This window comes from Abramis brama (genome assembly GCF_963993115.1).
Source record: "Abramis brama genome assembly, chromosome: 14".
Taxonomy (NCBI): domain Eukaryota; kingdom Metazoa; phylum Chordata; class Actinopteri; order Cypriniformes; family Leuciscidae; genus Abramis; species Abramis brama.
Genome location: NC_139976.1, coordinates 31,926,155 through 31,953,424, shown reverse-complemented (window position 1 = coordinate 31,953,424; position 27,270 = coordinate 31,926,155). Strand labels below are relative to the sequence as shown.

General features: G+C 36.8%; 1 protein-coding gene across 3 annotated transcripts in view; it reads left to right on the top strand.

Annotated features, from left to right (window-relative positions):
* Window positions 1–1,152: 1,152 nt before the first annotated feature.
* phyhiplb (phytanoyl-CoA 2-hydroxylase interacting protein-like b) overlaps window positions 1,153–27,270 on the top strand; it is a 29,875-nt gene continuing 3,757 nt past the window's right edge. Inside the window, exons 1-4 of one of the 3 annotated variants that reach the window (XM_084135178.1) lie at window positions 1,153–1,417; window positions 24,633–24,829; window positions 24,978–25,152; window positions 26,123–26,240. In XM_084135178.1, the coding sequence (XP_083991304.1) occupies window positions 1,309–1,417; window positions 24,633–24,829; window positions 24,978–25,152; window positions 26,123–26,240 (599 nt within the window). In that variant the 5' untranslated portion in view covers window positions 1,153–1,308. Of the gene's footprint in view, window positions 1,418–16,485; window positions 16,630–21,321; window positions 21,455–24,632; window positions 24,830–24,977; window positions 25,153–26,122; window positions 26,241–27,270 lie in introns of those variants that run through there. The other 2 variants (XM_084135180.1, XM_084135179.1) reach the window with 2 other exon arrangements.

The window sequence follows — 27,270 nt, the reverse complement described above, 5'->3', positions numbered from 1 at the left end:
CGCCCCTTACTGCTGATTGGCTACAAGTGTGTTTTGGTGCTCGGTTCGATCCACTTTTCAGCAGCGCTTACTGCACCTTTAATACTGTAAAGCTGCTGCTTTAAAGCAATCTATTGTATAAAGTGCTGTATAAATAATACACAATGAACTGTATATATAATAAACAATGCTGTATATATAATAAACAATGAACAATACATGTATTAACCTTAGTTAATGTTACAAATGAGCTCTTATTGTAAAGTTACCATTTCATAAATCCAAACAGTCATGCTTACAGATAGCCTGTTAAAAACAAGAAAGCCCTCAAATTGATTTCTCTTTTGGATACGTATAAATTATTTTAAAAAGCCCTTTTTACCTTATTTTATTTTATTTTTTTTATTTTTTTTATCTAATTATTTGTTTGTTTATTTTATTGTGATTTTTCTGTTTTGTTACTGATCACTTGATCAGTCAAAATATGTATTAGCCTACAGTTGATATATATATAAAAAAATGCTTTTCTGCTTGAGGTAAGTTAACCCGCTTGAGGTAACGTTAGGCCTTCTAATGTTTGCATCCTCTCTCAGCCTCGACGGCAAACATACAGCTGCTCTCCACATCTAGTCAACAAATCTATTAATGATGTGAAAACATGTAGGCTACTGTGTACAGTATAATAACACACCGTTTCATTGTATGTTTTAAATCCGCAACTAAAGTGTCCCACAATGTGCAGCGCGCAGTCTCGCGTATCAAAACAAACACCACGTCCGCGAGTGATGGTTTTTATTTCGCCTCTAGAGGCCGCTCTCGTACAACCGCACTTGTTTGCACATGCGCAAAGTACCAGACCACTGATTCGTCAAACCTGCTTGCTTGCAGTCTGTGTTCTTCTTCCTACTTTATTTTGTAGTAAGTAACGAATATGCTTCGGGGAAATGTATCGGAGTAAAATTATACGTTTTATTTAGGAAATATAGTGGAGTAAAAGTGAAAGTTGACAGAAATATAAAAACTTAAGTAAAATACTTAAGTACTGACTGTAACGAAGACACCAGTGAGAGTGACTATATAAATAAAAATGTGTAATTACAGTAGAACACGTCACTGGAGAGAAGCACTCTGCTCTTTGCCCTTGACTGTGGTGTCGCAGGAGAGATCAGCTCTGATGGAGCGGCCGTGACGATGTGCTGACGTAGCCCTCATCAGCAGCAGCACACTGTGGAAACCCGCGAGAGACTGAGAGAGCGCGGAGTGAGTGGAGATCTGTCCTGCGGCACTGCAGTCACTTTCACTGACGGAATATTCTTCATTAGAAGCTCAATGATGGAGGTTCCACGCGTGGGACACAGTGTCAGCAGCCCCACGAGCCCGTGTGAGGACATGATAAAGAATCTCAGTCTGGACGCCATCCAGCTTTGTGGGAGAGAAGGTAAGAAGTGTTGCTTTTGTTCAATTCTCCCCCATTTTTTTCAGACAGGCGAACTGGAGTGGAGGAGCAGTGACATTTGAGCTTTTTAGACGGGGAAATATTTAAATGCATGCAAAAAACAAAATGCAAATGTATTTAAAGATCCTGATGCATACCTACTAAGGAGCGCGTGAGGTTGCTCAGCTATTCTGTCATTTGGCTGGATCTGGTTTGGTGTGTCATTGCATTCGAGCTTTCACTGGGAGATGTAATTTTTAATACACGCAAATGCAATCACAGAACTCACGTGCTGAAATGCAATAAATAAATAAATAAATACATAAATGATAGAATACAGTTTTGATGACTGTTCTTTGGACGCTTGCATTATAAGACTGATACATAGGCTACTAGAGATTTGCGCCAGAGCTTACCTAGTATTCATGGCTTTTCTTTTAAGATAGCATTGCATTTAAGCTTTCAACACAAGGACTTATTATTTTAGTCCTGAGTTTCTTTGTAAAAACGACGTTTTGATGAATAAATCACATATTTGCTAAGGCGCATGAATTTTGATATATTATATTCCTTTGGGCCATTGCAAGATGCATGTTCTCTGAGCATTAATATTCCTTGCACTTGAATGCTTGTTTCAGAATGATGCTCGCGCAACGTTCAGCACCATGGACACGGTCATTGCGCGCGCACAATACTGAAACAATACCGGATTGCAGCTGCATGCATCTGGCTATACGACCAGTGAGCAATTCACTCACTCACACCGTAATGAAACAGCAACATTCTTAGTCGATCCACACTCTGAATATGCTGATTCATCTAGTGACACTGTGCTGTACATTGTTATATATGCGAATGTCTACAACTGTAAGTTCACAATTCATGGTTATGGATGGGTGTATCCCAGTGCGTGCGTTTTTAGGCATACCTAGTCATTGATTTTCCAGAAAAAGCTCTCTTGCCTTTTGCTGCTCTGGAAAAGCAGTTTATGTAAATATAACATTTTAGCTAAGGAGTGTAATATTAAAATACAATGCATGTCATAGCACAAGAGCATTTTTTGTTGTTGTTGTTGTTCCTTCTGTATCATAATGGCAGAATATTTAGTAGGCTATTTCATATTCAACTGATTTTTTTGTTTTGTTTGTTGGCCAAGTCAATTAATTGTCCAATATCTGGTTATTTTGACATTTATCACATAAGGCGAATACATAACTAGAACTGACAGATGTGTCGAGTTCACAAAGTAAAGATAATGTGAAGATAATGTAGATTTTCTGTTTAAATGCTGATTGGTGAATTTTGAGTAAATATTTCAAAGCAAATGCAAATGCAAAAAAAGTTACATTCAGAAAATCCTAATCAGTTAACCACTAATAATCAGTATAAATGCAAGAAACAAGAGGTTATAATATCCATTATATCAAATCTACAGATTTCTGAGGACTTGTTTAGCATCAGTCTCTCAGCGCTGAAGAAAAGAACATGCTTTGTGTGAGCTGATCGAAATTTCCTAAGAGCTCTGTTTTGTATTCTGTACCAGCACTGTGCAGAGGAACTCGAAGTCCCTTCAGCCATGCTGTCACAAGACAGAGAGAGACAAACAAAGAGAGAACGTTCTTATTGACACGGTCCAGTGTGGCATCGATGCTGTCACAGTCCTTTGAGTGATATAATGGGTGTGGACACACGACTCTATTGATTTCGATTCCATTGTATTAAAAGACTTTATCAAATAATCGTTCTTATGGACATATATGTACAAGTACATGGACAGAATCACAGACTCTAATCTGATTGGTTAATGGAGGTTGGACAAAAATGTGCGCAGATGTGGGCCAAGAAGGAACATGACGATGATATGATGAACATGACTGAGTCACAATGGGTACGTTCTGTTCCGACCCATCTGTCCCCTGAGTTTTATACTTCTCAGCGTGCCATTAACACTCCAACACCTCCCCTCTCCATTTGTGTTGGCATAATAATGGACATCTGTGTCAGAGATTAGAGGAAAGGGTAACCAAGTTATGAAGTAAACTTAATCCAACTTTAGGTTGTCAATTTTAAGGGGAAAAATTGGGACTTTTTCAAATAATTTCATTGGAAAAGATTAATGCTGCACGGCAGTTTTTCATTGCCGAGGATGGCTATAGTCATGGCTATAACTGCAATAGACACTGGGGACCACATAAGGGAATGATTCCCATCATTATTCAGATCAGTGGTAAACAAATATGGGGTTTTCAGTGTCTGATTAAATATGAGGTTTCAGCCTTGCAAAGTACCGATTTATTTTTCGTTTATAACCCTAATCCAAACCCAAACCCCAAAAGCACTACGTTATTTCAACCCCATCACAGTAAGAGTTTACACTTATCATTTCAGATTCCCTCTGGTGTTTTCACTTATTTTCAACATTATAATGGAAAATAATATAATAACTAATGACATTTCTCTTCCAACATATTTTATGCAAAACCTGTTCTGTTAAAAATGTTTTAGGGTTGAATGGTATACAGAGTTGAAGATCAGCGAAAAAAACATCCTTAGCTAGCAAATATTATGACAGTAAGAAAAGTCATAAAGACCAGCATACCATGTTAATTTCTGTATACATTTTTTTCATAGATGTTTTGTTTTGCCCATATTTTGAATTATGCTTATATTGAAGGAAATGTCCGTAAACTTGACAGGAAATGTACTGGTCATTTTATGTGAGAATTTTCTTTGTATAGATTTATGTCTTAAAGTGTAAAATTTATATTTATCTTTTGGTTTGTGCCAAAAAATAAAGCATTTTAGAAAAAATAACGACAGTAAAAGAATTCTGAATTCTCATTAAAAGCCAAATTTAGGTAGAATTACTCTTTTTTTTCCTGCAACCCATTAAAATGATAATGATTGGGGATATGCAAATTGGCAAACAAACATTAAAAAAACTGCATTACACACTAAACAGAGATGAATATATCTAACAATCAAATAAAGTCAGTATCCTGTTAATTCAGTCATTGTGAAACAAATAGCACCAATTTCCTGAGAATGACTGAGAATGTTCATTATATTCAAACCAATTTATGACCTTCTTGTTATTGCTTGGTGCCAATATGATAAGTTTCTCCTTTAGATTCAGTAGGAGTGAGCCCATATTTCCATTATGTAATCGTTGTGAAACTGTAGATGCACTCAAAGCAAGCTTTTGCTTCTGAACCACAGAATACTCTAAGGACAGGCATTCATCTGTGAAAAGATGGACGAGCCGAGACGTGCTGCGGGACTCCTCGATAAGCATGCATTAAAGGGGGGCGTTTCTTCCCCCTCGGGGCAGGCCTCAGATGGGTACTCCTTTGTGTAAGGCCTACAGGAGCCTGACAGTGCTAACTCACTACCCCTGTCTACAGCTTTGGCCAGCTGTGGATGGGGGACTGGCTCCAGAACAGGGGCCACCATCTGCCAAGCCCGCCTGCTAGTGAAAGAAACTATTTAACATGGCCATCAATTTGCTAATTGTGTCCACTGTGCACATAGCACAGCAAAACGACAACAAAGCCAATGTAGATCAGACAAATAATGGAGCTGATTCATGATTATTAGCCTATTCTCAGCTGAACATGCTCCTAAAGACAATCATGCTGTTTAAATTAGTGTCAGCTGAGTGTAAACTCTTTTTCATTATATCTAAATATACTATATGGACAAAAGTATTGGGACACCTGCCATTACACTAACAGGGACTTGACATTTCATTCTACATACATAAACAGTAATATGGAGTTGTTCACCCCCCTTTGCAGCTATAACAGCTTCCACTCTTCCGGGAAGGCTTTTCACAAGATTTTGGATTGTTTCTGTGGGAATTTTGCCCATTCATCCAGCAGAGCATTTGTGAGGTTGGGCACTGATGTTGGACGAGAAGGTCTGGCTCGCAATGTCCGGCTCATCCGAAAGAGCCTTTGTGCTGATATTAATGCCAGTGGAAGTTTGGAACTCTTCAGCTATGGAACCAGCAGAGCGTTGGCAACTTTTACGCGCAATGTGCCTCAACACTCGGTGACCCCACTCTGTGACTTTATGTGGTCTTTCATTTGTAGCTGAATTGCTGCTGTTCCTAAACCCTTCCACCATATCACTCTTACAGTTGACCATGGAATATACACTATATTGCCAAAAGTTTTGGGACGTATACCTTTACATGCACAGGAAATTTAATGACATCCCATTCTTAATCCGTAGGGTTTAATATGGAGTTGGCCCACCATTTGCAGCTATAACAATTTCAACTCTTCCAGGAAGGCTTTCCACAAGGTTTAGGAGTGTGTTTATGGGAATTTTTGACCATTCTTCTAGAAGCACATTTGTGAAGTCAGGCACTGATGTTAGACGAGAAGGCCTGGCTCACAATCTCCGCTATAATTCATACCAAATGTGTTCTATCGGGTTGAGGTCAGGAGGACTCTGTGCAAGCCAGTCAAGTTCCTCCACACCAAACTCGCTCATCCATGTATTTATGGACCTTGCTTTTTGCACTGGTGCGCAGTCATGTTGGAACAGGAAAGTTGGGAGTATGAAATTGTCCAAAATGTCTTGGTATGCTGAAGCATTAAGAGTTCCTTTCACTGGAACTAAGGGTCCAAGCCCAACCCCTGAAAAACAACCCCACACCATAATCCCCCCTCCGCCAAACTTTACACTTGGCACAATGCAGTCAGGCAAATAACGTTCTCCTGGCAACCGCCAAACCCAGACTCGTCCATCGGATTGCCAGTCTGGTAAGTGTGATTCGTCACTCCAGAAAACACGTCTCCACTGCTCTAGAGTCCAGTAGCGGCGTGCTTTATACCACTGCATCCAACACTTTGCATTGCACTTGGGGATGTATTGGATGCAGCTCCTCAGCCATGGAAATCCATTCTATGAAGCTCTCTACGCACTGTTCTTGAGCTAATCTGAAGGCAACACGAAGTTTGGAGGTCTGTAGCTATTGATTCTGCAGAAAGTTGGCATGCGTTGACCCCACTCTGTGATTTTACATGGCCTACCACTTCGTGGCTGAGTTGCTGTTGTTCCCAATTGCTTCCACTTTCTTATAATTGTTATAATTTCACGAATGGACTTATTGCACAGGTGGCAACCTATCACGGGACCACTCTTGAATTCACTGAGCTCCTGAGAGCGACCCATTCTTTCACAGATGTTTGTAGAAGCAGTCTGCATGCCTAGGTGCTTGATTTTACACAACTGTGGCCATTGAAGTGATTGGAAAACCTGAATTCAATGATTTGGAGGCGTGTCCCAATACTTTTGGCAATATAGTGTATAACAGAGATGAAATTCCATGAACTGACTAATTGCAAAGGTGGCATCCTATTACACTACCAAGTTTGAATTCTCTGAGCTCTTCAAAATGAACCATTTGTTCCCACAAATGTTTGTAAATGCAGATTACATGGCTAAGTGCTTGATTTTATACACCTGTGGCAATGGGTCTGATTGAAACACCTGAATTCAAAAATCTATCTTTGAAATATGTTCAATAGGTCAAATATGGACTACTGTCCGGATGAGGTAACATTAAAAGGAGTGTATGATTATGTATAGAAAGTTCAAAATCAAGGACTCTTTGGCCAGAAATATGGACTACTGTGTGCTGATGTAACATCAGATGAAATCTATGAGAATGTATAGTAAGATATACCCTTGGAGGACTCTTTGGCCAGAAATATGTTCAATAGGTTAAATATGGACTACTTCCTGACTGATGTAACATCATAAGTAATCTATAAGTATTTATAGAAACTTAGAGTTAGGTCTCTTTGATCAGAAATACCGGTAAGTTCAATAGGTCAAGTTTGGCTGATGTAGGCTAACATCAGAAGGAGTATATCATTATTTACTCACTTTGGTGTTGTTCTAATGCCGTATGACATTTCTTTTTCAGAACACACACACACACAAAAAAACCTGTTTATGCTGGTCAGGATTTTGGCTAAATAATAAATTAAATATATTGTTTTTCCCCACCAAACTCTATCATGCTTTTAGAACACTTGGGAAATACTGCATGAGGTGAATGGGATCATTCATGGATCATAGATTTGCATATTTATTGTTAAAGCTTAAATGTAGTCACTATTCACTGCTATTATATTGATGAGCACAAGCATTTTTCAAAATTTCTCCTTTTGTGGTCTGAAAAAGAAATGTCATAAGACATTAGGACAACACCAAGGTGAGTAAATAATGACTCCATTTTCTCTTTTTTGGGGTGAATTGTTCCTTTAAATTGTTGATGTAAACATTTTTGTTACTTGCAATTGCTATTAATAAGCAAGTGGTATCAAGAAGAGGGACATTCTAGGAGCATTTGATTGGGGGATGAATTGAGTGCAAGATGAATCATCAATATGTTTGTTCTGTTTTCAAGGAAGGACTTTTTGAGTATAAAAAACTTTTCAGGAAACTTTATCACAGGGGTTTTCAAAAGTTTTAATGCCAAAGACCTCTGAATATGATTCCTAAAATGTAAAGGCAGCTACATACATCCATGTATAAAACTCCACTGAGAAAAACATGTTTCCAAAATTAAATAATGGGATTTGTTGTCACTGCATTAAACCAAAATAGATGTAGACCAAAAGCCACACAATTCCAACAATGATTTTTCATCTTCTAATAAAAGCTTGAGTCTGTGCCCTTCAGCTCCAACTTTGTATGTTTTTCCATCACCTCATGCACAAACATCACACCAAAAGAAACACCATGCCAGACTTGCTTTTCTCAGATCACATCTCTTCTCAGTGTTATATCACTGGCATCACATGCTGTGTGTGTGTGCTGTTCAGAACTTATCTGTCTAGTGTTAAGACAGTTATACGTCACATTCCTGCTCTATTAAGAGATTCAGTCATGTGATTGTTCACTCTCGCTCTACATGCCCCTTAGACAAGCTCATTGTTCACTCATGGATAAAGACTGAACAGTAACACTTTACAATAAGGTTTCATTTGTTAACATTAGTTAATGTATTAACTAACATGAATTAACCATGAGCAATCCATTTGATACTGTATTTGTTCATCTTTGTTAACGTTAGTATACAAATACAACTTTTGATTTTAATAATGTGTAAGTAAATGTTGAAATCAACATTAAATAAGATTAATAAATGCTGTAGAAGTACAGTTCATTATTACTTCATGTTAACTAACTAATGCTAACTAATGAAACCCTATAAAGAGTTACCAACTGAACATCAACTATGTCTCCTCATTTAATCCTGGCTGTTTTGTGTAGTTTTTGAAAGCGGTGAACCAAACTTGTTTATTGTGCAAAATGCTATAATACATGAAATGGATTGATATTACCATGAACTGTACATGCCCAACAAGATGTCGAATAATTAACATGACAAAGGCTGTGTAAATTATGTAAATGCATAAACAACAGCACAAGTGTGGTTTAATAGACCAAAACATAGAACAAAAACATAGCGCAAACAGGAGAGCATCCGCCAAGGTCATAGGTTTGATTCCCAGGAAATGCATGAACTGAGGAAAAAGGAAGGCATACTTTGAATGCAGTGTAAGTTGCTTTGGATAAAAGCCTCTACCAAATGCATAAATGTATCCTAAATGTCTAAATATGGGCCATATTCATGATGATGGATTTGAATCATGATGGATTTGTTCCCAAATATGGCAAAGATTGATTGGATGTTAACAACTAGGCCTAAAGATTTAGGAAATATTTTCTCCTCGCTTTTAAAAGCTGACAAATCTAACTACCTTATACACAAATATGGGAATTTTTTGCATACTGAGTATTTTTTCCCTGCTGTCTGCGGCCCATTTTCATTCACCTGATGACTCAGATTAGAAACAGAAACAGATTAGTAAATACTGAACAGTATGTCTCTGATGCTCTCTAAAAACAGATCAGCCTGTTATGATGAGGTAAGAGCCATAACTGATACAGTACAGCATGTGGTGCTTTTGTGTCCTTCTTGAAGCTTTAATGCAAATAGAAGTATCCAGAGGAAAGGTAGTCAAACAGGTTCAAAACAACAATAAGGGTGAGTAAATGATGACAGAATTTTCATTTTTGGTTGAACTGGCAGCATAGTACATTACTGTCAGAAAGAAAGCCGGTTTAGCAAATTGCATGGATTACAATGACTACCCAATGAGATCTAGACATGATTTTGTTATTATAAAAAAGTTGAGAGAACTGTGTAAAAACCAATGGTTAAGCACAATGCCATTATAAAGCGAATGAAATATCAGTAGGCAGAAACCGACACCAGGTTTAACCTTGAACAAAGACACAATTAGAGCAAAAGAGACCATTCAAAGAGGTTTTATGTTACCCAATACTAACCAAAAGCCCAACAAGGCCCAATATAAACCAGTGGAGAACGACCTTTGTGTTGAGGAAAACTGTGTCAGTGCTTGTGTGACATTGTGATTTTATTCATTATTGATTAATTTCTCACTTTAATGTCTATAAAACGCAATAGCCAACTTTGCTCGCAAAAAAAACAAACACTTTTCTACATTTGTTATGTCAATTGTAGTGTAGTGTCTTTTTAAACTGTATTAGCAGATAAAATATTACTGAAATAAAAGGCCACTTTTAAAGTGAGTAGATTTCCATGACTGTTTCTTAACACTTTTCTAAAGTGCTCTTTGTAATAACGATCATAATAAAAGTTTTACTTTAAAGTACAACTTAAAGGTAAGGTAGTCAATTTTTGGAGAGGCTAGCAATAGCGAGCTAGCTTTGAAGACATAAGATCCCATTCAGAGCGTCTCCAAACCCATGTCTCATTCAAAACACATAAACGTGTACAGCAGGGAGCAAACAAAAGCATCAAGAGAGACGGCATTAAACTACCTCACGTCTCAAAGCATATAACATTACAATAATAGTGAACATAAATAACTTAAAGAGCACTGACCTGTACCACCTGACTGCTGCAGATTTGCATTGATAGATTTGCCATTGAAACGCATACATTTGAATCACAAACCGCTCCAAGTATAACGTCACGGGTTTCCATCTCTTCCAAATTACAGTAGTTCTGGCATGAACAGAGCATAAGTGCGTTGTTTTGGTTCAGGAGGAACTGTAAAAGGCAGCTGCTGTTTCTGTTGCGGTGTTCAGTGACTGACGTCTGTCTAACTCTGCATAGCATTAAACGCGCTGATGACGTGTGATGTCTGCGCGAGCAGGTGCACAGAGTTATGGAAATACATTGACAGGCAAGTAGGACATTATTTCGGAACAAATGCATTGCATCTTTTACACCTTCCACAAACGATATTTATACATTTAGACCACTTAACTTAGTGATTGCTATGTGAAGAGACTTTCAACCAGCATAACAAAACAAAAAATTTCTGGAACAAATCGGCTACCCTGCCTTTAAGTTATTATGTTTTAATAATCTTTTGTCATGCTTAAAAGAAGTAGACGTATTTTGATGTGTTGGTTAACATACTAAAACACGAGTAAAGTACTTGTTTAACTGTAGTGTACAAGTTAAACATACATTTAACATGGTATACAAGTTTCAACAGAAACTACATTAAAGTATATTTAGTTTTAGTACCATAAATGCTTGTCAGTAACTTCGGCAATCCACTTAAACAATATTTCAAAAACAATAGAAGTGAATATGAAATTACAAATAAAGATGTACCAAAGACTTACTGAAGTGGGTCAAATAAAGTGTTCTTTAATTCAACTAATTAAATTTAAATATATAAATTTAAAATGCAATATGTTATCATGTGATTAAATATAACATGCAATAAAGTGTCTAAAACATTCAGTTCACACATTAAGCATATTCTTTTAAAGTCGGCTTGAAACGGAATTTGCAATAGTCTTTTCTGCAATGTGTCTTATATCGGAGTGAACGGTTTCTCGAACAAGAAAAAATGTTGATTTTGATCCGTCGGTAAGTGATGGGATTGCTAAATCGCTCTCGTTTGCTATTGCTGCGATCTCATGTTAGTGACAGGTTGTCCTGTTGTTTTGATATCATGGTGACTTTTTGGTGAAGTATATTATTTATGTATATTTAAGTACTCTTTAAAAGTATGCTAAAGTGTACTTATTTTTTCACAAGGGACTTAGTGTTCTAATTTCACCCATGCACAACAGGTCCTTCAGCAGTGTTTAGAGAGCTTTGGTTTGGGTCGTGTTCTGAGGTTCTGAAGCGGTGTCAGGTTGATGAGACGGTCCTGCTGCGAGGACCATATGCTCCTGCCGTCCCGCCGCTGTCATGAGCTCTTCCTGTACGCGTCCTGGGCCTCACAGTGGGACTGCACAGTAGATCAAGCCAGGGCGGCTTTAACAGCTAATATTTCAGAGTCTCGAACAACACAGGCTTGGTTCTGTCAAGTCCACTATACTGGAAGTTCTCAAATGGGTTTTACTTGTTTTACTAAGAGAATTATTCACACCTAAAATCCCCTCAGACTAATGTACACTGTAAAAGATACAACCCACTTAAATTAAAAATGTATTTGTGGTCAAGAGTATAATATTTTTAATGTTTAAAAACATCTAAAATTACAACCAGTGGAAGATGGGGGGTGTTCAACAGGGTATCTACAAAAAAAAATCAATCAAATGTTAGACTTTTTAAGGCCTGTACACATAAAATGAAAATTGTATGTCCATACAGAACAAATCCATATACAATCTCAAAATAAATCATGTATCTCAGATTCATTTACTTGATTCATTCATTCTGATTCATTCATTTGTGCTGGGGCTCATATTCAACTGCAAGTTTAAAATACTCAAGACATCTTTTATTTAATATATATGTATTTACACTGGTTTATTTACTAATGGGCTAAAGGTGCACCGGGGTAAAAGGCACATTTGCTTTTATTCTCCTCTAAACCACTAGATGGCACAACAACTTGAGGGAGATAAAATATGTATTCTTTCAACAAATCTATATCATATTACAATATAAACACCATTAAGTACAGATTGTCATAATTCATCAAAAGTAGATCATAAGCAATTGCTCGGCATAACAGTATTCATTGATTGCGAACTGCTCTGAAAGCGTATGCCTGTAGAATGTGAAGCAGTGCTGCGTTTTGACTTAGAATCGCGCAGCACTCGCATCTATTAAATTAAAAACATGGCCTTTTGACGTTTTATAATCACATTATTCCTGAATACAGTTTTTTCAGTCCAAAAATGTAAGACCTATTAAAATGGTAATTAACTTTCCCCACCATTGATGGAATTTTTCGTAATTTATGAGACAACGCTTCCCTGACATTGATGGAAATTTCCGGCTTTTCATGTTTTTACTTTAAAATGGTAGGGGGTGCTATGACACATTTTCTGAAAGCACAGAATCTCCTGATCAAAACACATGCGAATAAGAAACAGAAACAAGCGATATCATATGTAATCATATGCATATGAAAAATAACGCGATCATCAACATTAAACAGCATATAAATCAAAACTGAATGAAATGTCAATCCAGGATAAGCTATAGGACTGTGCAAGGGGTGTTGATGGACTCGATCTACTCCATCTATGTTTCTCTGTTTTGATCATAGATCTGGATGCAGTCTTTGACTAAAACGTGTTTTTCTCAACTTTTTACACAAATATTGTTTTTTTTTTAAGTAAAGGCTCGGTCCATTCTTTTGCATCAGCAGATATTCATACAAAAATTTTATAAAATAATCATTATTTTTTAAGTTTTAAATGGCACATTTCAGCTTTAAGTAAAATCAAAGTGGTGCCAAAGTGACAACCAAAATTCACTGTACTTTTTCAACCACTTCTGAAGAAAATGGAGCTTTTGATATGATAATAAGCATTAGTCCAAGATCTATTTTGCCTAATATTGTTCTATAAACGTGACGCTCCCATAAATATCCTGAAACGCTGACCCATCAGAAAGCCTCACAGCAGAGATGCAAGCATATCCTACAAGAGAGTTATTTATGATTCAGTGGCTAACCCCATCTAACATCAAAACAGTTCTGTGAAAATGGATCTGTCCACACATTTACTGCTTGTCATCATCCTGATGATTCTTTAGCTTTGTTAAAAAAGGCACCGAAAAAATCAGCCATACTAGCAGGATGATCCATCTCCCCGAGGACCAGTACACTGGTAATAATCTGCAGGAGCAGTTTAAGCCGTGCATCATTAAGGGTTTCGCTTAATTGCTGTTGCTTAAGATCCTTTGATTCTTGACAGCTTTGAGAAAATGTGACTTCATGCATTAAACTGACGGGTAGGCTGCATTTCATGCTGTTCGCACAGTTTCTGCTTGCCTGAGGTCAGAATGTCCTACTCTGTCTCAAGAGAACAGCTGAGCCCTTCAAATAGTTAGGCTATAAAAATGATAACATAGCTTGCAAAGTCAAACAAAAGTAAAAAAAATCATGAAATAAAGCCATGTGAAATGCAAGGGACTTTAAGCAACATTTGCTGATGGAACGGCAACGGCGACCGGAAGTAAACTGTGAACTGCCATAGCAAAAGAATGCAAAAATCACTAAGCAACAATAAAAAGAATGACATAATGGATCATTTAATCATTTGACAAAGTACAAAAGGCAAGATAAGGCTTGCTTTTTGCATTAAATGATATACAGATACAAATAAAAAGCCTCAACCATAAAAAATAACATTTATTTATCTATTCTGTCACATTAACGACTAGAGGTAGAAGTCTCAAAGGGCCAAATTCATAACGTTTAAAAGTGAAGAAAATTTTGTATACTACTCACTTTTCATTATGCTTCTATTTCTTGATTCTTGATTTCTGTTTTATTTTGTCCACTAAATTTCATTTCAAGATAGGCCTGTTTCATGTCGGTTTTCATTTTAAGGCATATTTAGGTATGTGTGAATGCTTTTGAAAGTCTCTGAAAGTTGCACCAAAACTGCATATATTTCATGGAAAATACAATAAAAACAGTTATATTGAAATATAATTACAATTAATAATAAACTGTTTTGAATATTTTTTTAAATTGTAACATTACAAATGTAGCCTATTTGCTGGCTCTTATAAAGCAACAATTTAAAGCATCCTTGTTGAATAAAAGTATTAATTTATTAATTTATTTTTAAATTTGAACGATTGTTTTCCCTAGTAATTTTAGGAGAAAGAAGTGAGACAAAGTTTTAGCTTGAAATATAACTAAGAGCCTCTGAGAAATGAAACATTCCTCTGGAGTTCTTGTTAGTAGTGCAGAGGTTTGCGTTTTAACAGCCGATTTTTCACTTACTCTGCAGTGTCTTCCACTGCATAATTAGCACTTTTATTTCTCCATCTCTGTTTTCGTGTCAGCGCCCATGTCAACACTTCCTTGACCAAACTGAACAATATGTCATTGAATTTGCACTGTAAGAGCTCTGAGGATCTCATCTCTGCAGCATCTCTCCCCTCTGATTCAACACATTAAAGAATGAAATGCTGCTCTATTTATAGCCGTGGGACCAAGGACTGATGAAACTTTAATGCGCTGTCTCAGGCACAAGAGTGGTCCAGTAATACCCGCACCCTGGAGATATTAAACTCCATCATCCTTGCATCTTAAGTGGGAATTGAAGAAGGAGAGGTTATATAAACATGGATAGCCACTGGGTTTTGGGGAAGAGCTCTGTGTGTGTTTTATTAGAGTGATGTGGTGGCCGTAGCTTTAAGACATCACCCATGAGGCCATAGCACTTCAGAAACAACAGGGTATTATGATAAATCCCCAGTGTCAGTTCTTGGTATAGCACAAACTGAGAGATGGCCAGGTTCATTCAGTGTGTTGTGTCTTAATGTAGTCATCCAATCATAGATTTTGTTTTGCACGTTTTATAATCCACCAATCGCATGCTTTCGTCTAGCATTTGACCAGCATCAAACACAAATGGCCAAATGAAGGATCACTCATCATAAAGGATTAACGTGTTCATCCACATGCATTTATTTGATGATGACAGTGATGCCGTTAACTTTGGCTTTGGATTTCATCCACAAGTGTTTCATGAAAGGCTCCATCGCTGCATCATGTTTCCCGTTTATTATTCATTAGGATGAATGCAACAAAGCAATCCCTCTCTTTCCTCATGCTCCAGAGCGGTGGAGGGCTGCTGAGGGTCTTTTTCAGCTCAATGAGGGTGTTGTGGCGCTCATAGAGTGGCCCACCAGAGAATGTCGAGGATGAAGATGGCCATTGTCTGCGGTCTCATGCGTTCACTCTGTCCATTGTTGTCTGGTCATGTGAGGATGCCAGCGGATGTCGTCATTGTGTGGCCTTTGTGAGGAGTAGAGTTTCTATCTATCTATCTATCTATTTATACATCCATCCATCCATCCATCCATCCATCCATCCATCCATCCATCCATCCATCCATCCATCCATCTGTTTGAACAACTGCCAAGAAAGGTCTACATCGCTTCAAGCCAAAAAAAAAACTCAAGTCTCTTCAAACTGCCCAAGCTCTAATTACATAAGACTTCAATAACCTTCAACTTCAAAGTAAACTTCCAGGCTAGGCTTTGTCAAACCAACATTCAAAGCTTGACTTGATGAACTTCCTCTAGTTATATTTGGAGGTGTCAGAAGGTCTGAAATCTTTTTGCTGTCTACCACTTACTGTGAAAATGTGAGTGTTACACTCACAGAACAGACGGATTCCTACTACCACAATAGAAAATAATCTCTAATCCGCTGACATCCGGTATAAGAATGATGTCACCTTTTGGAAATATGACAGACGGTGTGAAATGCATAGTGAGGGGGAGGGTGGGATGCAGAACTTCACTGGATAGTTTCCTCTTTCCTAATGGAAGCTGGTGACCAGATTACCCGACTGAGACAAAACCCATCTCTCTCTCTCTCTCTCTCTCTCTCTCTCTCTCTCTCTCCCCACGCTCTGAAATTTCAATCCAGCGCTGACCTGCGGTCAGTCACTGAGTCCAGCTGATGACATAATCCGGGCTCCTCCTATGGGAGTGTGCTATAGGCTTGTAAAACAAACACTAAAGCTGCTCTAAGCCAATAGCGTGCGCTTTAGGCTCAGGGTGCGTTGAAGACGGGTCAGTGCGCTGGAGCTGGACAGGAGACCATGTCCACTAGCCTTGGCTACTGCATTACACAAACCTGCTGCTCCTGCCCGAAGGAGTCCAAGAGAGGACGACGTTCGTCCAGCTGGTATGTGTAGTGGTTTCTGTCCGTGTGTTTAATCTCCTGTAGGCTTAGGCTTTCGCATTACCAGTGGTTTTTGTAGTCTGTTCTGAACAAGTATTACCTGGAGCGCATGAAAGCCAGAGAGAGTATCTGTGCTCATTAGTGAAACAGATGTGATGACCTTGTGACTGATAAATAATGAGTCTATGTTAATGAAACGCTTAAATGCTTCATCCTTAGAACAATTCTGCTATTGTTTTCCCAGAAATGTAATTATTGATTTCTTTGTGTTAATGGATTAGTGATGCTATCTCCAAAATGAGAGGGCAGTTTATATTAGGAACATTAAAGGCAATAGAGGATGTTATTGATGCAAGTATAATGGAAATATGGAGGGATTGGTATTGTTGTATAAATATAAATATAAGCTTCTTAATTTAAGTTACATGAGTAAGCACCATAACAACCGAGTAACCACACTAACTCCAATCATGGATAGAGATTTCAATAGCACTTTTTTGGCAGAAGGAGGATCCCCCGTGTCTACATATCACCCCATTCAAATGTCCTTACAAGGAGAAAAGAAAGACCAAAGTTTGCATTCCTAGTGTATAGCAACTGAGGCTTTGCTAAACTGAGTTTCCTGTGCATGACTGTGTGTCCGGATCTTTGATGATGATTCTAGATGACAAGTTATTAGTGCTGCTTGAGTTGTCATTCACTAATGCAAGCCAACGTGTTATTATATGTGCTGTAAATGTATACAGTACCAGTCAAAAGTTTGGACACATTTGACTGAATTTGTTTCTTGAGATGACTTTTTATGCTTAAATGCTTTGTTTTGTATACAAATGTAAATTCTGCAAAATATGCTAAAGTGTAATAATAATAATACTTCTATTTAATACTGTTATTCAATACATTAATTTAATAATATGAATACATATTATACTATTATTCAAAATAGTAATAATGAAGAATTCGAATTGTGTCCAAACTTTTGACCGGTACTGTACAGCATTTTATGCCATCTGTGAGTTTTTGGCATGCTCAGAAAGATGTCCTGTTTGTCCATTAAGCCTGAGATTACTCACTTTCCCCCCACAGAGAATCTAAATTGTGAGCAGTTTGGCATTTTGATCCTCTTAAGGTTTGTAGGTGTAATTTGAGTTACAGCACGCTACACTGTGTCCTTGCATTAATTTTGTTGGATAAATGTCCTTGATTATATTTTTAAATGCGACATTGCTTCTTGGTAAAATCTCATAACAAGGTTACGTCAGTGGTGGAATTATTTGTGGCTGTATGGTGACTTAAAGTGCATTCTCAAAGCTTTTTATTTGTCTCACAAAACATGTCAATAGCAGGTAATATTTTACCCGATGTAATAATAATAATTAACGACAGTAAACAAATACACTGTTTTTACGGTAAAAAACCGGCAGCTGTGGTTGCCAGAACTTTACTGTCCAAAATACGGTAGCAACGTTATTGGTTTTACAGACTTAACTTAAAATTTACAGTAATAAACCGTATTTTATATTATCTGATATAATGTGAATTTACCGTCCTATCGAAGCATTAATATCTGTTTTGTACAATTGTAATACACTGATAACCACCAATCACAGCAGTGATGAGAGTCACATGATCAATCAAAGCTCATCACAAGCAGCTCTTCCACAAGAAAGTTAATACTAATATATAAAAGCTGCACAGTGTCATTCACACAAATATTAAACACCATCATGGTAACACATGAAATTTTAAAAATGCAATAAACATTAATTTAACAACATTAAATGTAACATAAAACCCTAATGTACATAACTGATTAGAAAAAACGAAGAAAACTATGAAGAAACATAGTTATTTCAACAAAAATACATCAAATGTGAAGTGTCACACAGGGAATTGTGGGAATTTTTTCACTGTAAATTATAAAATGAGTTGTTCTTTTTCACTTTCAAAAACTGTAAATTTAACGGTATTTTACAGTAAAAGTACATTAAATGTACCATTAGATATATCACAGTTATTTACCGTATATAGTACGGAAACTTTCTGTTAACCAATTAACAGTTTTTCACTGTAGCATTTTTACAGTTTTACAGTCTTTTACCGTTAAAATTACAATAATTTTTTACAGTGTACAATTATTTATTTTGCATACAAATAAGCCTAGTTTTAGTTTTTATTTAGTAAAGAAAAAATAATATTGGCATTACAGAAATGCAATTTTTTTTATCTTAAGTTGTAAAGTATTTACAGTACTGTTCAAAAGATGTTAAAGTTAAAGGAGTTAAAGAAAAAAGCCACATGTGACACTGACAAATAAGAGGGACAAATTAGAACAAAAATACTTTTATGAAGTTTAAAGGGATAATTCACCCAAAAATGACAATTTTGTCATCATTTACGCACCCTCGTGTTGTTCTAAACCTGTATGAGTTTCTTTCTTCTGTTGAACAGAAAAGAAGATATTTTAAATAATGTTGGTTATCAAACAGTTGATGGTAAAAAAAATTCCTAAAAAAATTCCTAAAAATCTTTTAGTTCTAAGTGGTCCTAAAAGTCTTTTTCCCTTTTACAATTATTCATGGCAAAAACTGTCGTGCTGCTCAGTGTTATCTTAAAAGGGATAGTTCACCCAGAAATGAAAATGCTGTCATTAATTTCTCACCCTCATGTTGTTCCAAACCCATAAGACTTTCGTTCATCTTCAGAACATAAATGAAGATAATTTTGATGAAATTTGAGAGCTTTCTGACCCTCCATTGACAATCTATGCAACTACCACTTTGACGCTTCAAAAAGTTCATAAAGAGATCGTAAAACTAATCCATATGAATTGAGCGGTTTAGTCCAAAATTTTCTGAAGAGACTCAATTACTTTATATGATGAATAGATTTAATATAGGCTTTTATTCAAATATAAACATTGATCAGCGAACATAAACAGATGCTCAACTGAACCTGCTTGACTTGCGAGAACAAACCTCATTGGTTCTTGCGGAAGCTCAAACGTGCTTCGTAACACAAGAATGAACCTCATTGGTTCTTGTGGAAGCTCAAACGTGCTGCGTAACTCAAGAATGAACCTCATTGGTTCTTGTTGAAGCTCAAACATGCTTCGTAACACAAGAATGAACCTCATTGGTTCTTGCGGAAGCTCAAACGTGCTGCGTAACTCAAGAATGAACCTCATTGGTTCTTGTTGAAGCTCAAACATGCTTCGTAACACAAGAATGAACCTCATTGGTTCTTAAGGAAGCTCAAACGTGCTGCGTAACTCAAGAATGAACCTCATTGGTTCTTGCGGAAGCTCAAACGTGCTGCGTAACTCAAGAATGAACCTTATTGGTTCTTGCGGAAGCTCAAACGTGCTGCGTAACTCAAGAATGAACCTCATTGGTTCTTGTTGAAACTCAAACATGCTTCGTAACACAAGAATGAACCTCATTGGCTCTTACGGAAGCTCAAACGTGCTTCGTAACTCAAGAATGAACCTCATTGGTTCTTGCGGAAGCTCAAACGTGCTGCGTAACTCAAGAATGAACCTCATTGGTTCTTGTTGAAACTCAAACATGCTTCGTAACACAAGAATGAACCTCATTGGTTCTTGTGGAAGCTCAAACGTGCTGCGTAACTCAAGAATGAACCTCATTGGTTCTTGTTGAAGCTCAAACATGCTTGGTAACACAAGAATGAACCTCATTGGTTCTTGCGGAAGCTCAAACGTGCTGCGTAACTCAAGAATGAACCTCATTGGCTCTTGCTGAAGCTCAAACATGCTGCGTAACACGAGATTGAACCTCATTGGCTCTTGCACGTCAAGAGAAACATGCTTGAGCTTCAGTTTACTATAACTAATGTGCGAGTTGATGAATGTTTATATGTGAATAAAAGCCTAAATTAAATCTGTTCATCATATAAAGCAATCGTGTTTTTTCAGAAAATTTTAACTAAACTCCTCAATTCATATGGATTAGTTTTCCGATCTCTTTATGAACCTTTTGAAGCGTCAAAATGTCAGTTGCTTAGCTGTCAATGGAGGGACAGAAAGCTCTCAGATTTCATCAAAAATATCTTAATTTGGGTTCCAAAGATGAACAAAAGTATTACGGGTTTGGAACAACATGAGGGTGAGTAATTAATGACAGAAATTTCATTTTTGGGTGAACTAACCCTTTAAGTATATGGTATATATTCCTTTGAAGTTTGTGGTTTAATGTCCGGCATGTTTTGGTGAGAGTTTAATGTGTTAGTGTTAATGAATATAAATGACTTTATTGTGTTACTGTAGCTGTGTGGGTGTGTAAAGAGAGCTGAGCTGCTCTACATGAACATCTCACAGCCATACTGGAAAATGAACAAACCAAAAGACCTTATTCTCTTGTCTCTCAGACCCTCTGGTTGTGAATCGGAATTGTGAATTCCTTGTGAAATGAAACTAACAAGTAACAAGTTTTTGGCTTTTCATTTTGTAGTTGAAAGCATCAAAGTGCTCCACGAGTAATTCTCAGCTGAGATAATACTGTAGCAGTGAGACAGTAGCGGGTGTCAGAGCGCTCCTCCCTAACGTAGGCGAGCTCTTGTTATCTTGAGTCTTTGTACTGAGAACGCATAGTGCAGGCGAGAGATAAAACGAGAAATGATTCAGCGCTGGGAGCTACACTATAAGGGTCTGCCTATGAATCATTCATTCAGAAGCTCTCTGGTGGTTGAGAAGAGCTCGCTCATCCATAACGCTCCATCTGAAGAGCCACAGGAGGACGTCTCTCTTATGGTGCCTTCATCTCTCTTTCTACGCTGTGTGTTTGCGCACCGGTTTTAGCTGACTGGGCAGGTAATGTGTCTGTGTGGTGCTCCCACAGCCATTCTCTGTCTTTTTCTCTCTCTTTCTTTTACGTTCATTCATTCGTGTCTCCCTATAGAGCTGGAGTGAATGAACAGGGCCACCTTGGCGCCAGGGTTTAGGGTTAGTGTTTGAATAGCTAAACCTCTTCAATTCATACATCTAGTTTACTGTACCAGACAAATTTTTAGGGCCTAAAAAAGGGCCACATTTTTTTTCCAACAACTGGACAGTGAAAGAATGCACTGAACATTCAGGAAATTGTCAAAGTCAAATTTGGGGGGTCAAACATTATTGAGTATAATCGAGTATATCGATTATAGAGGTTTGTAAAATTTTGCAACCCTGTTACTGAATGTATTATTCATTGAAGTTATTGGCAATTGACAAACTTGTATTTCCCATAAAAGTACTTACATGAAACGTACATAATTATTTGATAATTTTATCTTACAGTAACTGTGATGACAGGGTTGAAGGTTGACCTTGCTGAATACGGTCAACAGAGATTTTTTACCATTCTGTAGAAAGAGTCCAAATGATGTCACTTCCTGGGTGTCACAATAATAATAAAAAAATTAAAAATTCTTGTAATAGGAAAAAAAATCATGCAGTAACAGGATTGAATGCAAAAATGTCGGACTTAAAAACAATAATTTACTTGATAATTATAGGGTAAACAATTGTACTACAATATACATTTAATATATTATAACAAAATTATGATATTGTTGTATGCTTTAATTGTCGGGTTGAGGTTAGAAGAACTTTGGCGGTTGGACAAGCTAAAATCACTGTATTAAGGGGGGGATGCAGACATTTGTTATGTTTAAAAGTAGGTCATTTTAATGCTAAGTTAATCTGATGTTAGGTATTAGTTTATCAAACAACTCTAATAGTTAACACAACAAAAGCATTGTTTTTGTGCCTAATGGTTTTAAAAATGTCATAAAGAAAATTATTTTCTTTATGTATGGCAAACTGTCAGGTTACCTTCTGTGTGTTTTTTATTTGTTCATAGATTAGTAGGGAGATCATTTATTGGAATCAAACCCGAAATGATCTCTAGAAATTTGGGATAGTTATGTTATTTATATATTTTATAATCACATATTTTTGTCAGAAATATCTATGTAAATTTGTCATTATAGGGTGTAACAGTTCTGAAATGTCTGATATTTATTTTTTCATACAAACAATTTCAAGTGAAATATGAAAATGGTATTAACCATACATTATTAATTATTTTATTAATATTTTAGCAGATTAAGTTGCTGGTTCGACATTTAACATGCAGTAAACAGTAAATCTGTGCTTGCTTTTATCTTGCAAAATGTCAGCATAATATCCAATATACATAGATGTTATATATAATATTGGTTTGCACTTTATTTAACAGTGTGTGCACTAATGTGTAATTACAGCGTACTTACCTAGAAAACTACATAGGTATACGGTTACGGTTACATTACCCAGTTATTATAATTACTATAAGTACAGTATGTATATGTGGAACAGGACTGTAAATTAAATTGCTACCGAATATTGAAAAGTATTTTTTAATATGCCATAATTAACATGTTTCATGACATTGTTTGTTGGTAATTTTTCCCATCTGTGGACTGAAGAGGCTAGAGACTGAATGCTAGTCATGCTAGTTTTCATTTAGGGCTGCAAGCTGTTTCGCTGATTCGATCTTCAATGATGACTGTGTTTTCTTCTGATTTATTTCAGAGCTGAACGAGAAATGCTTTGAGGTGGACTTGATAGTGCAGTGTGTTGATTACATGATAAAAAGCAACACATGAAAAGATGGTGATTGCAATTTGTAGTCTACTAAATTTGAAAGCATGAATCAACCGGAACAATTGCAAATCAAGTCAAGCAGTTGATGATTAAACAAATCAAAACAACAAAAACGTACTTACTTAATCCTAGGGTGTAAGCGTCAGTGATCAGACTTTCAGTTTTTATGTGGCAGACAATAAATCAGATACATTGCTACATTGAAGGAGACCATTAAAGAGCTCTTTAAATTGGGCTCTTTTTAATTTACCACCTAGCAAACAAATATAATCTAGTTGAATGTTATTCCACACCTACTGAATCATACTTCCAGTGCACTTCCATCATCTATCGTCATGGATGAAATAACCCAGTTGTCTAAAAAAGCCCCTCACCGCTTTGCCCTGCGGCACATCCTGCAAGTCAATAGTGGCAGTGTTTGCTATTAGTGTGGTAAAGTTCAGTATTGACCTGGATAAAATTCGGACTGGGAATTTCCTCTTGAAAACATCTTGTGTTAACATTTTTGACCTTTGCTGTACATTAATCTGTAGTCACTGCTAGAATCACACATTTCATAAAACTTTATTCCAAATATTGAATCTCTTCGAGACTCTTTACAATCACTGTTTTCTTCCCTGTGTCTACATCAACAATGCCTTGTTACTTCACCTGTGAAAAAGAATTATCATAGTTTTAATAGTAAACAACTTTAAAAATGCTACAGTAAAAACCTGCTAATTGGTTAACATTAAGTTCCTTTACTGCATACATTTCATGTAATCTTACTGTAAAATACTGTTAATGTACACATTTTGCTTTGAAAAAGACATCTTATAATTTATACAGTGAAAAAAACAAATTGACATTCCCAGAATTCTCTGTGTGACATTTCACATTTTCATTTAAATTACTGTTTTTACATCAGTTATGTACATTAGGGTTTTATTCTACTTGTGTTTTCAACATAATTTAATTTATAGTCCTGTGAGTTACCATGATGGTGTTTTGCAATTATGAGCATTACACTATATAGATTATGATTAGTATTTACCTCAGCTTATGGAAAAGTTTCTTGTGATGAATTTAGATTTGTCAAATGGCTTTCTCTTTGCCATCTGTATTTTAAAGTGGTTGTCAGTATTTTATGAAGTAATTTAATATATTAACATTATTTGACAGAAGGTGGTATCATTTGAGCATTTGATTGTACATAAATTTGCATACACCCCTGAATGCAAGATGAGTCACCAGTATTTTTGTTGTAAATGTGTATATGCTGAAAGATCATTTTCTCCACTTTCAGATTGACAAAATAAGTCCAATAGTTATCCGTTTCTGCTCTTTCTCTCAACATCTCTATCTGTCTTGTTGTGTCTCTCAGGAAATAAGTCCCTGGACAGTGGCATTGCCGAGATGGAGGAACTTCCAGTTCCCCAGAACATCAAAATCAGCAACATAACATGCGACTCCTTTAAGATCTGCTGGGATATGGACTCCAGGTCCAAGGAACGCATCACACACTACTTCATCGACCTCAACAAGAAAGAAAACAAGAATGCTAACAAGTTCAAACACAAGGTGTGTGTCTGCAGACACTTTATATTTATCTGTCCCTTCACAGCCTGGCCTGTTGTATGCAAAAGCTGGTCTTCAATAACACGTGTTTGCAGAAAGAGAACTGCAAGAACATGACTGTCCATTCTCATTCATTATCTGTCTTCTCTAGGACGTCCCAACTAAACTGGTAGCGAAAGCAGTTCCTCTGCCCATGACAGTGCGAGGACACTGGTTTCTGAGTCCACGCACCGAGTACACCGTGGCCGTTCAGACCGCGTCCAAACAGGGCGATGGAGACTACGCCGTGTCGGAGTGGAGCGAGATCATTGAATTCTGTACAGCCGGTGAGATGCACATGAAAGCACGGTTTCCCAAATGGGGTTTCATGAGTTAATGAAAAGCTACCCAGGCAGCAACATAGTGTCGGCCCAGATCCGGGCCACATCTGGTAAATGCGGATTCAACGCGTACCAGACGTGGGCCGGATCTGGGCCGACACTATGTTGCTGTCTGGGTAATAATGAATAATATTGAATGTAAAATTAAAATAAATAATGGGACAGCACAATACATCCAGGCATAAAACCTCTGAATTGTTGATTTGTTACTCTAATTGATAGATTGACCAATGCTGCGCGGTAAAGTGCAAAGGCCGTTTTCAAACTTATTGATTTGGTTAATGTGTTGTGCGTAGCCTACGCTGTCATTGTCTTTGCGCTTAGGAGTTCATTAACATCCGGTGTCAATGGCAGATGTTCAAAGTTTAATGTTACACTTTTTCAAGAAATCATGGAATGTTGAGCGAAAGGGAGAAAAAGTGACATCTACATCTGAGCCTACTTCACCTTTCCATGAGGAGACAGCGAGTAAAGCAGCACCTGCAGCTTATAGGCCACTACTTGTCGCACAGTTTTTGTTTTGTTTTGTTTTGTTAAGTCAAGTTATTCAAGTTAAATATATTTTGCGATATAACAGAGCGGGTTTACTGTTACGACAGGGAAGAAAGCACAGATCTAAGCAGAACGCCCTCAGTGTTTAGATGGTGCCTGAGGGGCTCGATGTTTACACATTTGGGGGAGATAAGCCCATGAATGGCATACTAATATTAGTCAATGAATAATAAAATAGGTTAAGAGAATGTATTTAAAAAAAGAAATCTTACATACTTCACCTTTAAAGTATTATTGATAATGGCCTCCACAAACCTATTTAGGCTGTTATTGGTTAATATTGACTCATATTGACTATTCCAGTACATTTACATTGTACAATACATTGTTTTTGTTTTTTTTCCTTTCTTTTTTGTACCTACAGATTATTCCACTGTTCATCTCACACAGTTGATGGAGAAAGCTGAGGTAATCGCCGGCAGAATGCTGCGGTTCTCAGTCTTTTATCGAAACCAGAACAAGGAGTACTTTGACCATGCAAGGTGTGTGCTTCTACCGGGGTAACAACACTAAATTACTAAAGAAACAGTCACGTGTATTTCGTTCTAAACCTTCCTTCCTGACTCACTTTCTTCTGTGGAACACAAAAGATTAAATTCTGAAGAATAATCTGGCTGCTCTTTTCCATAAAATGAAAGTGGACTAGGTCTGTAAAGTTTGAAAAGACAAATAAAAAGCATAATTAAATTAAAAGTTATTCATTGAAAATCTTCCCCTCCACCAGAGCTCTGTAAAATGTACAGCTTCAGGTTTGATGTCAGTGATGTGTGTTCATGAGACGTGAGAATAAATGGCATTTGGCTTCAGTGGTATCAGACCATTCCCTATTCACTTTTATTTATAAAAATAGGGGCCAATATATTCTTCAAAATGACCCTTTGGGTTCCACGCAAGAAAGTCACACATGAGTGTGAGTAAATGATGACGGAATTTTCATTTCATATCAATATTCATTTTCACCATAATAAAAAAAATCCAAAATCCTGAAATGTATTTTTATTTATTAAAAACTTAGTTCTCTCTATGCAAATCATCTTTCTTTCTATCTTTGAATGTTCTTTTGCGTAACCCCAGTGATTTAAATGTCTTCTGTACTAATCTAATACTGTCTTGTATAGTATAATTTGATGAAAATAGCCATTACATCAGTCTTTATAGCAGAAAACTCAATTTGTTCTGTTGAATTTGATGCATCTAAGGTGATATAATAAGTCTATAATGAGCTTTTCCATGAATAAAATGAATAAGATTTTAGATGTATGAGGCACCTTGGAATCAAATTAAATCCTTCTGAAAAGGCTCATTACAGTCAAAAGTAGTAAAAGGGAAGGTTTTTCTTTTCCCTTCAGAAATCGTTTTTTTTATATAACACTAAATCTGAATGTAACACTTCATCTTACTTCAGTGAGATATACAGTTTCTATTGCCTTGCTTTATACAAGTCATTAAATCCAGTTTCACATGAGTGAGTGAAAGTCTTTCGATGCTGTGCATGAATAACTCAATTGGTTC